This window comes from Phaethon aethereus (genome assembly GCF_964289735.1).
Source record: "Phaethon aethereus genome assembly, chromosome: 3".
Lineage (NCBI taxonomy): Eukaryota > Metazoa > Chordata > Aves > Phaethontiformes > Phaethontidae > Phaethon > Phaethon aethereus.
In genome coordinates, this window is record NC_138576.1 from 70,159,184 (window position 1) to 70,175,467 (window position 16,284).

The 16,284-nt window shown below is 46.5% G+C and overlaps 1 protein-coding gene across 1 annotated transcript in view; it reads left to right on the forward strand.

Annotated features, from left to right (window-relative positions):
* Positions 1-1,586: 1,586 nt before the first annotated feature.
* TMEM242 (transmembrane protein 242) overlaps positions 1,587-16,284 on the forward strand; it is a gene marked incomplete at both ends in the record, with an annotated part of 33,135 nt that continues 18,437 nt past the window's right edge. Inside the window, 2 exons of the mRNA XM_081998283.1 lie at positions 1,587-1,716; positions 2,975-3,075. Of these exons, the coding sequence (XP_081854409.1) occupies positions 1,587-1,716; positions 2,975-3,075 (231 nt within the window). The remainder of the gene's footprint in view (positions 1,717-2,974; positions 3,076-16,284) is intronic.

A 16,284-nucleotide genomic window follows, 5' to 3' on the forward strand; every position in this document is an offset into this window, starting at 1 on the left:
AGAAGAAAATGTAGGATTTTGTAACCAAAGACGCAAAAAATTGGTTGTTATCTCTCACAGTTCAAGGATTCTTCTAGCAGATGCAATGGTGATCTTGACACAATTTACAAGCAAAGTAACATTTAAATACTTTACATAATCATATAAACTTCAGCATGAAGATAAAAAGTAATTTCGTCTTTTGTCACTGTGCAATTTTTTTCTAAGACCACCTTTTCTAAGCTTTTTCAGGAGGTTTTATTATTATTTGTGGCAAAGTCTAATGCTATTCCAAAACACACACAGGATTTTGGGGTACTTTTTCCAAAGGAAGGAAGAAGACTAGAAGTCGTTTAGGTGCTACCCAGATTTGAAAAATTGAGTTAGTGATGATGGGTCAGCAGAGGTAATACCTACTTCTTTTGCAATAATTGCTTCTTAACTGTGTAAAATTTTAACTAACACAGTACAAGGACTATTAGGAAACGGCTTTGGATTGGTTTTCAGAAGTACTGTGAACAGGAAGTTTCCCAAAATACTGCATTTTTGCCTAGCAACCCAAGGCCCTATAATTAGACCCTTAGATACAGACTATAAATGATGTTGTAAAGATACAAAGGAGAAAGCTGGGGAAGAAACACTTGTTTTGGATTAATTTACATTCTTTGCCTGCTGTTAAAGTACTGACTTGAAAATAAAAACATATTTTACCTGCCTGTACTGAATCCTGATAAGTTGGTATACCGTTTTATAAAGGAACACATTCAATAGAATGATAGATAACTGTACAGCAATTTATATCCATCAGCAACAGCAACTGAGAATTACTGTGGCACAGTCATGAAAGAAAACAGAAACATATGGTTCTTATAGTGTTACTCCATGATTCCAGTCAAACAGAATTTAGATATATGTGAAGAACTATTTACATAACTTGGGAGAATGAGAATTTTGAACAAAAATCTGTAGGTCAAGATAGGGCTTCGTAAAATTAATGGGAAGGAAATTTCTCCCAGTGTTATTTAGTAAAGTCCCTGACGTCACCTGTCCCACAGTCTTACACAAACAAACAAAAACCCCCTTATGAGCCTGCTAGGAAAGACCTGCTTTAAAAGCTTTGACAACTTTTGCCAGATTCCCCTCCGCGGGGTCTGGGCTCCGGGGACGCCGAAGCCGCCTCCCGCGACAGGCGGGTACCGAGGGGGCGGCCAGCAGCGGCACATGGCGGCGGAAAATCCACCTCCCGCCCTCGGGGCCGCGCTTCACCGGGGCACGGCCGCCGACCGTCCTCGGGCCACCGCGGTACCGGCTGCCGCCGGCGCCGACCGTCCCAAGTTACCGCCCGGGCTCACACGGCAGCCGCAGCGGCCCCACCACCGGCAGAGCACTCCTCGGGGCAGCGTGCCCCAGCTCCCCGCCCTCCTCCGGCCTCGCAGGGGGCCGACAGCGACCGGCCAAGACGCTCAGGGCGCTGGGTTCTCCCGCCCGACTGCGCGGCCCAGGACGAGAAGGAGGAGCAAAGGCGGCTGCGTCTCCCGGCCCAGCTCCGTTTTCTTCCGGGTTGCGGCCCGCAGCCGCTACCGCCTCGTCCTCCGGCGCCCTGTGCCATGGGGGCGGCTGCTGGCGGGAACACCCGGGAGGGTGCAACGGCGGCGGCTCCGCTGGAGTCCGGGCTGCCCCTGCCCCGGGGGGCCGGGAGCGCTGCGGCGTCCCAGGACAAGCTCTTCTTAATCAAAGGTGCAGAAAGCCCCGCTGCCCTTCCCTGTCCGCACGGCTCAGGGACCCGCAGCAGCGGGTGCGGGAGCCCCGTGGCCGCCCGGGACCATGCCGCTCGTCCCGGCAGGCCGCGCCGCAGGGACGGCGGAGGCGGCGCCCGGCAGGAAAGCGTCTCCGTGCCGTATTGCCGCAGACCGAGGTCTTGCCCCAAACTCCCTCGTTCCCCGGGAGGAGCCGAGGCGTTTGCGGATCGCCTCGGCCAAGGCCTCTGGGCGCAGCTAGGAAGCCCCTACAGCACCGCCCGCCTCTTTCCTCCCGTTCAGCGGTGGCGGCGCCCGGCACCCCTCAGCCAGCCGCCGCCGGCGCTGCTGAGCGGGACGGGGGCAGCAGCCTCTGAGGGGAGCCGCCGGGCGCAAAGAAGACCGCCCGGGCCGAGGGGACAGGACCGCGGCGGGGTGTTGAGGGAGCTCAGCCCTGTGGGGCTGCGAGCGGGGGTCCGGCGCTGCCGGGACGCTCGTGCGGGGGTAGGAGTCGCTGGGAGAGGGGCGGCCCGTAGGGCTTACGGATAGCGCTGCGGATTGCTGAAAGCAAAGTTTACGTAGCAAAACCACCCGGTCTCCCGGGAGGAATCCCAGCCCGGGCAGGGGTGCTTGAGGCGAGGGCCCGCCCACCTGCCGGAGCCAGCCGGCTGAGCTCGCCGTGCGGCCGCCGGTCACCGCCAAGCGCTCCGGCCGCTCCCTGTGGCTACTCGGGCTCCCCGCGCCCCCTGGCGGCGTGGAGGCCGCAGCTCCTCCCGCCGCGCCGGCCAAGGAAGCTGAAGAACGGAGCGGTCTTCAGGAGTACTGGTGGATTTTCAGGTGGCCATTTGAAGTAACAAGCGATGCAGCGAAAATAATTACATCTTTCTTTTGGGGAAGAGTGAGGCGTAGCCATAGAACAAGGCGATTTTAGTAGCCTGGCTCTGGAGTGAAAGAAATTTTGAAGTACTGTGAAAAGGCATCCTGGGATTTGAATTATTTTTGTGTGTGGCTTAAAACATATACACTTGCCATTAATTTTCAGAATGCTGTGTTTCAACGTATTCTTTCTTGCTTTCTTGTTGTATTGAGTTAATGTAGATAATGTACACAACTGTGCCTTTCCCTTCAGCATGTGCTGACACTTCTTAATTTTTCAGGTTTTATTTTCAAAATGGGTTTGGTTTTCTGGTTGGTTGGGGATTTTTTCTCTCATTAAGAAACAAAATCTTAATTTTTATTTCTTAAACTTTTCTTGGCAGGTGGAATTTTTCTAGGTACCGTTGCTACAGCAGGAATGATAGCAGGTTTTGGCACCACACTTGCCATGACAAAAAAGAAGAACCCAGACTGGTTCAGTAAGGTTTGTTCCTTTTGAACTATTTTCCAATGCAGGATATAAGAATGCATCGAACGCTTTATAGAAATTTTGATATATAGGGAGTTTGGCTGTACAAAGTTGCTGGTAAGAGCCCTAGACTTAACTGAAGTCAATAGAGGTAGGATTAATTTAAAAATCAATTCAGAGTTGGTGCTGCTAAATATTTAGTACTTTACATTAGTTGAAATACATAAAGCTTACACTGTTTGCTGGAACCATACTACTGCTATATAATGCAATGTAATTGATGGTCTGTTTTGGTTCTGTGATGTAAACATGCTTCAGTCATGAGCCTGCATCACCTTAGTGACCCAGTTCACCATGCAGCCCCACAGTGCCACAGTGAATGGGGAAGTGAGGTAACAGCGGTGAGGATGGGAATGAAGAGGCAGAAAGCCTGCAAGCTGTGGAATGTGTAAGTGGAATCATTTAGTAAAAAATTAAGCTCTCCACTCCCTTCGCACCGTGTAGGGGGACTGATGAGTGTGAAGTAGCGTGGTACTATGAGATCTGATGGCCAGAAATGATCTGATCGTGTGCAATTACTAACGGGAGCCATCCGAGCATCCTGAAGAAAAAAAATGCAAAGCACAGTTAGCAATTATACCATGTTGATATATTAATCTTAAGAAAAGCATGTTTAATTGAAGAATACTTTTTTCCTCACTAATGCTTTGTTATTGCTGAAAATGTCAAAAATAGGCCCTTAAAATTAATCAGTCTTGTCTCCACCGAGCCCTCAAAACACAACATACATTACAGATGTTTTTAGGGAGCTGAGAACTGATCAGTTGTGAATATTTTTGAAATGTTAATTCAATAACAATGCATATCAAGAGAAAAAAAAATACTCTTCCGTTGCAGTTTTTATCAGAGCTTTCATATCTGATCGCTCACAATCTCCTTTTGTGCTCAAAGAGTATGAGATCCTTCCTTTGCCATCCTGTTTCCCTCCATAGGCTGCTGTGGCATAACTCATCCATTGCCTTTTTAGCAACAGTAAACACGGGTTTTACCCGTGTAAACACCCCAGCCAGCATGGATTTATGAAAGGCAGGTCCTGCTTGACCAACCTGATCTCCTTCTATGACCAGGTGACCCACCTAGTGGATGAGGAAAAGGCTGTGGATGTTGTCTACCTGGACTTTAGTAAAGCCTTTGACAGCGTCTCCCACAGCATTCTCCTGGAGAAACTGGCGGCTCATGGCTTGGACGGGTTTACTCTTCGCTGGGTGAGGAACTGGCTGGATGGCCGAGCCCAGAGAGTTGTGGTGAACGGCGTTAAATCCGGCTGGTGGCCGGTCACAAGTGGTGTTCCTCAGGGCTCAGTTCTGGGGCCGGTCTGGTTTAATATCTTTATCGATGATCTGGATGAGGGGATCGAGTGCTCCCTCAGTAAGTTTGCAGATGACACCAAGCTGGGTGGGAGCGTTGATCTGCTGGCGGGTAGGAGGGCTCTGCAGAGGTATCTGGACAGGCTGGATCGATGGGCAGAGGTCAACTGTATGAGGTTTAATAAAGCCAAGTGCAGGGTCCTGCACTTGGGTCACAACAACCCCATGTAATGCTACAGGCTTGGGGAGGAGTAGCTGGAGAGCTGCCCGGTGGAAAAAGACCTGGGGGTGCTGGTTGACAGCCGGCTGAACATGTGTTCAGCAGTGTGTCCAGGTGGCCAAGAAGGCCAACAGCATCCTGGCCTGTATCAGAACTAGTGTGGCCAGCAGGAGCAGGGAAGTGATTGTGCCCCTGTACTCGGCGCTGGTGAGGCCACACCTTGAATCCTGTGTTCAGTGTTGGGCCCCTCGCTACAAGAAGGATGCTGAGGTCCTGGAGCGTGTCCAGAGAAGGGCAACGAAGCTGGTGAGGGGTCTGGAGCACAAGTCTTATGAGGAGCAGCTGAGGGAACTGGGGTTGTTTAGTCTGGAGAAGAGGAGGCTGAGGGGAGACCTTATCGCTCTCTACAGCTACCTGAAAAGGGGTTGTGGTGACGAGGGTGTTGGTCTCTTCTTCCAAGTGACCAACGATAGGACAAGAGGAAATGGCCTCAAGTTGTGCCAGGGGAGGTTTAGATTGGATATTAGGAAAAATTTCTTCACCGAGAGGGTGGTCAAGCATTGGAACAGGCTGCCCAGGGATGTGGTGGAGTCGCCATCTCTGGAAGTATTCAAAAAACCTGTGGATGTGGCGCTTCAGGACATGGCTTAGGGAACATGGTGGCGCTGGATTAATGGTTGGACTTGATGATCTTGAAGGTCCTTTCCAACCTTAGTGATTCTGTGGGTTTCTTTTTTGAAATAGACAAAATAGAAAACTCTATAAGAAGTTATTTCACAAGCTATAGAAATATATTACAATAAGGAAGTTTTATCTTTTTTTTTTTAACATCTGTTTTTTTAAAATTTCCTTTTTCCTGAGCATTGCATTTATTCCAGCTCATGTGTATTCTTGGCTGTCTGAGCTGTCCTGTTATCAGTGCGAAATTTATGAAGAGTGACGTTACATTGACATCCAAGAGTACATATGCTGGAAATGGCACCACATGATATATACCATTTCAATTTTTGCTGAAAACCTGTATCTGCTACTATCTATGCAAATGAATTGCAACAGTTTACTAGCAAAAATCTGTGGTTCCTGGGCCCCTCAACTTAAATACTACACAGTGTAGAAAGATGCTTTTATTGTCAAGGTACTTGTAGGTGAGTAATTTCAAGAGGGAGGGCTAGACTTTGTGAATGACTTAACTGTCTGTAAGAGGCTCTCTGAGGTACAAACAAGGTGAACAGTTTTGCAGTAGATTTCTTACTTAAATTTATAGTTACTTACTGCAAGTCAGTTTTTATTAAAATACACTTCATGTATAATAACAAAAGTGTAACTATGAATAACTACAGATGATTGCATTCTTAGATGTTCAATGCCTAAATATTATTTTTATCCACATTAAGGTGAGGCCATAGTTTGACAAGTACTTTAAGCAAACATCAGCCAGCAGTGCTGTTGAAAGAAGTAATCCTACTAGTCCTTAGTTTCTGGCAATTCATTCCTGCCTCTGTAAAGGCACCAACACTTGTGCTGCTGGGTTGGTGAGATGATACTGGCTGATTCTGTGGGTGTTTTTTATTTTCTGCATTTGTTTTAGTCCAAATCAGTTGTCTGATTCCCTTCACTGCATGATTGCAGTGACTGTGCTGGCACAAGCTTGGGGGAAGGTCCGAAGGAATGAGAATTGATGCTCGATCTTGGGAAGAAATGCAAGACCTCTTCTTTCAGCATCTTTGCTGACTTGTGCCAGTTTTTGCATCAGTGAAATGGTGGCACGCAAGTCAGGCAGAAACAGGAAGCGAACGTAATGCAGCCTGGGACAGATTTAAATAGTTTTAAGGGAGGAAAAAAATAGCAATTTAGAGGGGAAGCTGTAGCATCACAGCATCATGGCTTCATGATTGCATTTAGACTTCCAGGAGGCAACAGTATGAGACCCTGCTCTTGCAGAATAGCATCAGTGTTACTGGCAAGAGATAAAGCTGAAATTGCACCTACCGTACCTCCTCCATGGTAGTGAAGTGAAGTAAATGTAAGCATTTGTAGGACTGGCGCCCAAATTGACTTGAAACTGAGATGACGTAATCCTGTTTAGTGATGAACCGCTGCAGAGACCCTCAGTTAAGAAATTTTTGGGGGGGTGGTGTTAAAATTAAATGCTCAGACGCAGCAGCCTCCATGTGGTAAGTGTCCAGTTTTACCAGCATTTATCCAGGTGTTAAATTTTACAATGGTTTAGGTCATACAAAACAGTGAACACACTGAATACAATCAACCAAAACAGTTGAACACACCATTTATTTTAGGCACTGCTTCCTTCCAGACACACTGTTATCCACAAGGGGGTAGTTACAGGATAGAGGCCTGTGTCTGAAAAAAATATGTCATTTCTCCTTCCCCCACTTCCTGCTTATATCCTCCAGGAAAAAAGGAATTAAATATGAAGCATGTATTTTGGTATCCAAATCAGCTAATTCTGCCCTATATTTTACTGGCTTGGTTTTTAGAAAGACTCAAGTATTGTTTAATAGCCTATTTTTTAAATCAAATAGTTGCTTTTTTGAAAAAAAATAGGAACAATAATGAAGAGAAAACAATCTGCGCATAGAATAGCGGGCTCGGAAGTAAAACTCAGTTCTTTTAAAAATGTTCTTTTGTTAGGGACATCTTTTTCTCCCATGCAACTGTTGTCTTTTTAAATTTTTTTGTGTTTCATTCATCAACTTTCTTGATGCTCTGAACAGCATATCTGATAATCATATAACAAACTGTGTTGTTTATGGAAATCCTTATCTGTATACTTAATACCCCGAGGAATCCGCCTGTGATTGAATGCTCTTTGACTGCTGTCACTAAAACCAGATCAATTGTTTCCATTTGCCATCTTCTTTCTGGGGCAATCAGACATTTAAATAGCATTTGGGTGGGGGTTTTTTTGCCAGCAATTTTCACAGATAATGACTCTGATTTAAAGATTCTGTGTAGAGGATAGTTTTGTCCATTCATTTCCCATCTTCCAAATGGGAGACATTTTTCTGCATGTTGTTGTATACGGTTAGACTATGGAAGCAGGAAAAATGTCAGAAATAATCATCAGCATTTTCAATGTACTCAAAGCAGTCTCTACTGAAAGAGTTATGACAGTTGTGGTAAGGAAAGAATAGGACCTGGTATAACAGTGTGACTAGGGATCTCTGCTCTTCGTGTCTGTGTGCATGTACGTGTCTGCACACATGCTTACAGAGCATTGTTTTGTTAACAGCCTCCACTTCAGGATGTCCAAATCAGAATAAATAAGGATCAAGATAAATTTTGCTTGTGCCCTTTGCAAGTGTGTATTTGTCCTTGTGTGACTGTGCCTACAGCTAAATCCTAAGGAAAAGCGTTTGTGCTGAGGACTGTCTGAGGATCGTTTTAACGTTTCAATAAATACAAGGCCAAGAGGAAAAAAACCACTGGTGCTATTTCACTGACCGAATACCATAATGCTAGACACTATGTATATTTAATTATATCCAAGAAGAAAGAGAACCATTTAAAAAAAAAAAAAAAACAATTTGAAGTCTTTTTAAAGCAAGAATACAAAATAATTTTTTCTGACTTTTTGTGATGAATAGAAAAGTGCAGCCCTTTGTCATCTTTTGGGGAGAACTTCTTGGATCCTTCCGCAAGTTAATTTCACTTTTCAGTATTTCACAGAATCACTAAAGTTGGAAAGGACCTTCAAGATCATCAAGTCCAATCATTAATCCAGCGCCACCATGTTCCCTAAGCCATGTCCTGAAGCGCCACATCCACAGGTTTTTTGAACACCTCCAGAGATGGCGACTCCACCACATCCCTGGGCAGCCTGTTCCAATGCTTGACCACCCTCTCAGTGAAGAAATTTTTCCTATATCCAATCTAAACCTCCCCTGGCGCAACTTGAGGCCATTTCCTCTTGTCCTATCGCTGGTCACTTGGGAGAAGAGACCAACACCCTCATCGCCACAACCCCCTTTCAGGTAGTTGTAGAGAGCGATAAGGTCTCCCCTCAGCCTCCTCTTCTCCAGACTAAACAACCCCAGTTCCCTCAGCCACTCCTCATAAGACTTGTGCTCCAGACCCCTCACCAGCTTCGTTGCCCTTCTCTGGACACGCTCCAGGACCTCAGCATCCTTCTTGTAGCGAGGGGCCCAAAACTGAACACAGGATTCAAGGTGTGGCCTCACCAGTGCCGAGTACAGAGGCACCATCACTTCCCTACTCCTGCTGGCCACACTATTCCTGATACAGGCCAGGATGCTGTTGGCCTTCTTGGCCACCTGGGCACACTGCCGGCTCATGTTCAGCCAGCTGTCAACCAGCACCCCCAGGTCCCTTTCCGCTGGGCTGCTCTCCAGCCACTCCTCCCCAAGCCTGTAGCGTTGCATGGGGTTGTTGTGACCCAAGTGCAGGATCCGGCACTTGGCCTTAGTAAACCTCATACAGTTGGCCTCTGCCGATCAATCCAGCCTGTCCAGATCCCTCTGCAGAGCCCTCCGACCCTCCAGCAGATCAACACTCCCACCCAACTTGGTGTCATCTGCAAACTTACTGAGGGAGCACTCAATTCCCTCATCCAGATCATCAATAAAGATATTGAACAAGACCGGCCCCAGAACTGAGCCCTGAGGAACACCACTTGTGACTGGCCACCAGCCGGATTTAGCGCCGTTCACCACAACTCTCTGGGCTCGGCCATCCAGCCAATTCCTCACCCAGCGAAGAGTAAACCATTCTAAGCCACGAGCCGCCAGTTTCTCCAGGAGAATGCTGTGGGAGACGCTGTCAAAGGCTTTACTAAAGTCCAGGTAGACAATGTCCACAGTCTTTCCCTCATCCACTAGGCGTGTCACCTGGTCATAGAAGGAGATCAGGTTGGTCAAGCAGGACCTGCCTTTCATGAACCCATGCTGGCTGGGCCTGATCCCTTGGTTGTCCTGCACATGCCCTGTGAGCACTCTCAAGACCAACCGCTCCATGATCTTCCCCCGTATGGAGGTCGGGCTGACAGGCCTGTAGTTCCCAGGATCCTCCTTCCGGCCTTTCTTGTAGATGGGTGTCACATTGGCAAGCCTCCAGTCTTCTGGGACCTCCCCTGTGAACCAGGACTGCTGATAAATGATGGAGAGTTGTGGGAGAAGGATGGACTTCACAACTCTATGAGAGTTATATCCCGAAGCCGTTTATTGTCTTGTCTGACTCCAATATATATCATAATCTTTGTTTAGTCACTGCACACACACTCATGATTGGTTACAGCTTGTTACACACATTATTGCAATTGGCTATATACAAAATATCACGCGCTGTCCACGCGCCTCTCACACGGTCAGGATTCGCTGCCTGCAGATGTTCCTGCGCTCCTTTGCTGCTTCTTAGTTGTTTTCCACAGCTCCTTCTCCTCAAGGCCGAGCCGTGCAGATATCCAGCTGTTTACCAGCTTCTCAATGCCACAGCTCCTTCTTCTTAAGGTCGAGCCGTGCAGATCAACGCCACAGCTCCTTCTCCTTAAGGTCGAGCCATGCAGGGTGATCCCAACATCTCCCCCTTTTTGTTTATCTATAAACAAAACCTGATGTGTCATTTGCAACCTAAGGACTGTGAGGAAGATGGACATCTGTACATTGTATCGTCCTGTGCTGCGAACTCAGTCCAGCAGTAGGTAGGTGCCAGCTTTACGTGGGCGTCCCCACGGAGGCAACGGTGGCCTTGCCGTACACCGATCCCCCTGCTCTTCGGGAAATCCCGGTATTTATACATTTGCCAAGGAACGAGTTTCGACACACGTGGCCAACGAGTGTCGGAACACGCCTCGGTTGTCACCTTTCAACACAGGGAACCTATGGCGCATGTGCCCGCTGGCCAGACGTGCTGCACGTGCCACAGCCATCCCGTCTATTGGTTCGTAGGCTTTGTTCACACGGCATCTTACCATAATCCAGCAGTCACATATCAACTATGCTTAAATTAATAGCAGAATATTACAAGGCAAACAATTCTAGTTGTACTACTCCTAGCAATAGAAGCTATAAAGCTATGAAAACCAATATTATATCTTACCAAAGGATTTGTAGTTATAGAGCACTTTGCCTTAAAAGCTTTCCATGTTTGTCTAATGATAATTCTCAAATTAGGAACTAGGACACCCATGGCACAGTCCCCTGACCAGTTCCCGGGCAGCTGTTTCCCAGCCCATTGATCTCCACACAGCCACCATAACCCTTCTGACAGATTGAAAAGGGATTGCCTGGGGAGGAAAGAGACAGACAGAAGGTGTCTTGTCCTGTTTGATTTGCTAATGTTACCCATACATTTTCTTTTGGCTGAGGTGGCATCCAGGTTGCGATGACACCTGATAGTGTCAAGATGTGTCCGCCGATGACGATGGTGACTGTTTCACCCATAGTTTTACCCAGTTTGCCGGTACCCAATGAGTTCCAGAATCTGTAATGACACAAGCATAACCTCGTCCCCAGGTTAGCAGTTGAAAAGGTCCTTCCCACATATTCTTTTCCAAATTTTTAACTTTTACTTTCACATTTTTGGTTAACTCACATAGGCCTCCTGTCATTCCTTTTACATGTTTTATTATGGGAGGTACTGTTTCTCCTTCTGCTAGACACAAACAATTTAACACATATAAGGCTTATTCAAACGTTCTTGGGGTGGTATGGTAGCCTCTCCCCCTTTTTGTTTTTGCAATAAACACTTCAGGGAATGATTCATTCGTTCAACAATAGCTTGTCCAGTTGGGGGTTGTGGTATTCCAGTAACATGCGTCACTCCCCAATGAGCAAAAAATGGTTGGGTTGACTGGGCTACATAACCAGGACCATTATCGGTTTTAATTTGTAGGGGTATACCATGGGCTGCGAATGCAGCTCGCATATGCTTTTGTACATGCCTACTAGTTTCTCCTGTTTGTGCAGTGGCCCAAACTACTGCAGAATAGCAATCAATTGAAACATGAACATATTTAAATCTTCTGAAGTCAGTGACATGTGTCACATCCATCTGCCATAGTTGTAGCGAATGCAATCCTCGGGGACTTGCTGTAATCGCGATTCCTGGGCCTATTTGTTGACAATCAGCACAAGTCTGTATAATAGCTCTAGCGTCACCTGCACTTAGATTAAATTGTCTCGCTAAAACTTTGGCAGATTGATGGCAAAAGGCATGAGAGGCTTGTGCTTGACCTAAACGGTCTGGGGCAGGTCCAGCCCATACTGTGGCAGTCAGCCGATCAGCTCTTGCATTTCCTTCCACCAATTCCCCTGGAAGGTTGGTATGGCTGCGTATATGCATAACGTAATAAGGATGTCGTCTTTTCTGCAATAAAAACCAAAGCATTCTAAATTGTTGATATAGCTGTTCCTGCTGTACCTGTCTGAGGATTGAACCTTCCAATCTTTGGAGTACTCCAGCTATATTTCTCCATATAAAGAATCAGTAATTACATTCACAGGTTCTTCAGACCATAATTTAAAGGCTTCAGTTACTGCCTGTAGTTCTACCTTTTGAACTGATCCTGGCACGACAAGTACCCGTTCTTTCTATTCTCTGTGCTCTCGCCATACTATTGCTGCCTTGCCTGTTTTCCTACCACCATCTATAAATACTGTAGCACCTTGAACTGGATATTGACTACACTTTGATTTTTCTCCTACTTCATGGTTTTTAAAAAAAGTAAACATTTTGTGTGATGGATAATTAATCTGAATGTCCCCTTCAAATCCTGCTAATGCAGTTTGGAAGGGAACAGAGTGCTGCAAAGCCCAACTCAAATATTCTTGTTGTAATGGTATTAAAATTGTTTTCAGGTCCTTTGCTGATATATCAGTAATTTTGTTGCGTCCTTTCATAATCAAATTTGCAAAACACTCTACTTTCGTGGTGATGGTTTTTCTGTGCTGCTGAGGCAAAAAGACCCACTCTAAAATTCTCAGTGGGTCTGCTTTTGATTCTAGCTTTGTTATCCACTGTATTATAAGCTCATAGGGATGTCGCTCGTGATTGATTACTGCCAAAGTGATCCCTATCGAGGAGTCTATCCTAGAACTAAATGCTTGAGTTACCTTTTCAGAAATGTTTGCTACTGCTTCCTGGGCTTCCTTGGTCAATTGTCGAGGAGAGTTTAACCTGCTATCCCCTCGCAAGAGCTGAACCAAAGGCTCCATATCTTGGTTTGTGATCCCACAAATAGGTCGAATCCAATTAACATCTCCTACCAATTTTTGTACATCATTTAATGTTTTAATCTGAATTCTTAATTCAACCTTTTGGGGGATCACCGACGTTTCAGTGATCATCCACCCCAAGTACCTCCATGGCGCTTCAGTTTGTATCTTTTCCGGCGCCACTTGCAGCCCACCTTGTCTTAAAAGCTCAACGAGCTCGCCAATCCTTTCTTCTGGATTTAATTGATCACCAGCCATCAATATGTCATCCATATAATGATAGATGAAATATTGAGGCCACCTTTTTCTGATTGGCTGTAAAGCCCAATTTACATAAATTTGACACATCGTGGGCGAATTTTTCATGCCTTGTGGCAATACTGTCCAATGATTTCTTTGCATCGGTTGTGCCTTGTTTGTACTTGGGACTGAGAATGCAAAATGTTTGGCATCGTCTTTATGCAGAGGGATTGTAAAAAAGCAATCTTTGAGATCTATAATCAAAAGCTTCCAATACTTAGGTATCATACAGGGAGATGGTAGCCCTGGTTGCAAGGCTCCCATGTCCACTATAACCTTATTGACTTCTCGCCAGTCATGCAATAATCTCCATTTTCCACTTTTCTTTGGAATCACAAAAACAGGTGTGTTCCAAGGACTAGTGGTTGGCACAATATGGCCTTTTTCTAGCTGTTCTTTTACCAAATCTTCCAGGTGGGCGATCTTTTCTGTGGTCAGCGGCCATTGGTTTACCCACACTGGATCATCGGTTTTCCATTCCAGTTTGAGCACAGGTCGCGTTTCAATGGCCACTACCGAAAACCCTGCGGATTGCTAGAGAGTGATACATTCATTTGACTCAGTACATCCTGCCCAAGCAAACTTAATGGTAATGCGGCTACATAGGGTCGTACTGAACACACTAGCCCGTCTGGATTTTCACAGGTTAGGGTTGTTACGCTCTGTTGTGTTGCAGAAAACCCACCAACCCCTACAAGTCTGTGAGCTGGAGACTGAGCCAGCCAGCCTGGCGGCCACTCTCGCTGACTGATTATGGTCACATCAGCTCCTGTATCCACCAGCATATCGATGGTCCATTGTCGTGGTCGCACGGTGGGGTCAGGATGCCTAAACTTCATTTTCAAAGTTGGTTTTCTTCTGCTGATATCTAATGCTAGAAAGATTTCTGGTCTTCCTGTTGAGCCAACCCCCCCATTCCCCCTCACTGATTGCGCTGCCTGAGGTACAGAAGCGGTAAAAGGCACCAATTGTGCAATACGTGTGCCTGCAGGAACCGCAACAGGAGGAGATGGAGTCCACAACATTACTTTGATGGTTCCCGTATAACCAGCGTCAATGACTCCAGGGAGAACAAAAAGTCCCTGCTTTGTTGCTGAAGATCGTCTTAATAACAAAGCACTCAATCCATATCCTGATGGTCCATTTGCATTAGTTGGGACATCATAAACTGATGTGTCCCATAAGGTAACTTCTACTGTTGTTTCCACGTCCACTCCAGCGCTCCCTCTGGTTCGGGCGCTAAGGCTTGCCAAGCAGCCTGGTGGTACTTCCCCATTTGTGTCATCGCGCGGGGTGCCTTCGCAGTCGGTCGCCCGTTTCCCAATTTCATACCATCCCGATGATACTTTGAACAGCATTCTGAGGCTTGATGACCAAATTTTTGACATCGACTACATGGTGCTCCTGCTGGGCCTATTCCTTGCTGAAAGGGTCCTTGTTGGAAGGATTTATGACCTGTCTCAATCTGCCTAGGTCCTTTCCTTGTGGCCTTGCGCTGAGCTCTAAAATGGCCTGTTTTTCCACAATTAAAACATTTTTTCTCCCCTTTTCCATTTATAAATGGCTTAATTGCTGCTGCAGAGGCACTTGCAAGTGTTTCTGCCTGATGTGTGGCAGAGCCTACTCTGTTGCAGGCTTCTACCATTTGTACTAACGTTGCTTCTTTTGGCAAAGCTAACAAAATTCTTTTACAATCTACATTGGCATTTTCTACCGCTAAATTCAACAGCACTGCTAGTTTTGCGTCTTCATTGGTATATACCTTATTCAAAGCATCTCTCAGACGATCAACAAAAGACATATATGGTTCATCTCTCCCTTGTCTAATTTGAGTATAAGATGGTTGCCTCTTTCCCTCCTCAGGGACTGTTCGCAACGCATTCAATGCTAGTCGCCCAACTAATTGCAAGGCTTCTAAAGGCAGCCGAGCTTGCAATCTAACATCCACAAACAGTCCCTGGCCTGTCATTTGTTCCATAGTAATGTTCTGAAGCGGATCGCCATCTTGACGCTCCAGGTTTTTCAGGGCTTCTTGCATACAGAGTTTATACCATTTGTCTGCCCACAATAACCTTTGGGTTGGTGTCAACAACATATCTATCATCTGCCGACAATCCCATGGTGTAAGAACCATTCCCGTGAATATGTTATCTAATAGAGCTTGCGTGAAAGGTGATTGCAAGCCATAATTTTGCACTGCCTTCCGCACTTTCTTGATCAAGTCCCAGTGAAATGGGTCCCAGCGATTGGGCCCGTGAGGCTGTACACTAATGGGAAATGCCATCAGTAACTCTGTTTCCTCGTCTTTCATCGCTCCTAAAAAAACGTCTTTCCACCGCTCTCTAGGGTCGCCTTTCATTCTAGGCTCTTGCCTCCCTATAGTCTCTACAACAGGCTCTTCTCCTTTGTCGCTGCTGTCAGGCAACGGGGGCCGTAAAGGTGGCAGGGGCTCGGCTGAGGGCTTCAAAACTACGGCTTTTGATCGGTTAAGTCTGGGTGGTTTCGGGGGTGGTGAAGCCCGCCCCATCAATCTTTCACACGAGCACACAGGGGAACATTGAGTACATTGTTCTGGGCAACTTTGTCCTGTCTTGCCCTCACATATATCATCGTAGATCTGTTTCTCTGACTTACCTGATGCAGCCAGTTCACCCGGTGCATCTGGCACCTCAGGAGGTGCAGTCGGAGTCACTGAAGGTCCCGGACCCTCTGACTTGGTTAAAAAGGGATTGGTTGAAGGCGGTTTAACAGCCTCCTCCATATCAGCTGCAGCTTTTCTCTCTGCCTTTAAGGCTTTTAATGTGGTTAATATCAACTTCCACGCCGTCACTAACTCTGCGGCAGTTTTCTCAATATGCTCCCATAACATTTTTCCTATCTCCTCCCACATCTCTGCCTTAAACGCCACAGACAGATTGGGGGGGTACCCTTTCTTTCGGCACCAAATTAGGAGCCTTTTAAGTGTATATTCATCATATTTCAGTCCTCTCTTAGAGAGCATATGCAGCAGGAGTCTGACTATCGCCCCTTCTTCACGCGATGTGTTCTGCCCCATGCCACCCCGGTTGCTCACCTCACCTCGCTGGGTGCTTCTCCGTTGCAATGTGTTCCTTTTTCTTTTTCCTTGCATCAGTCCCGCTGACTG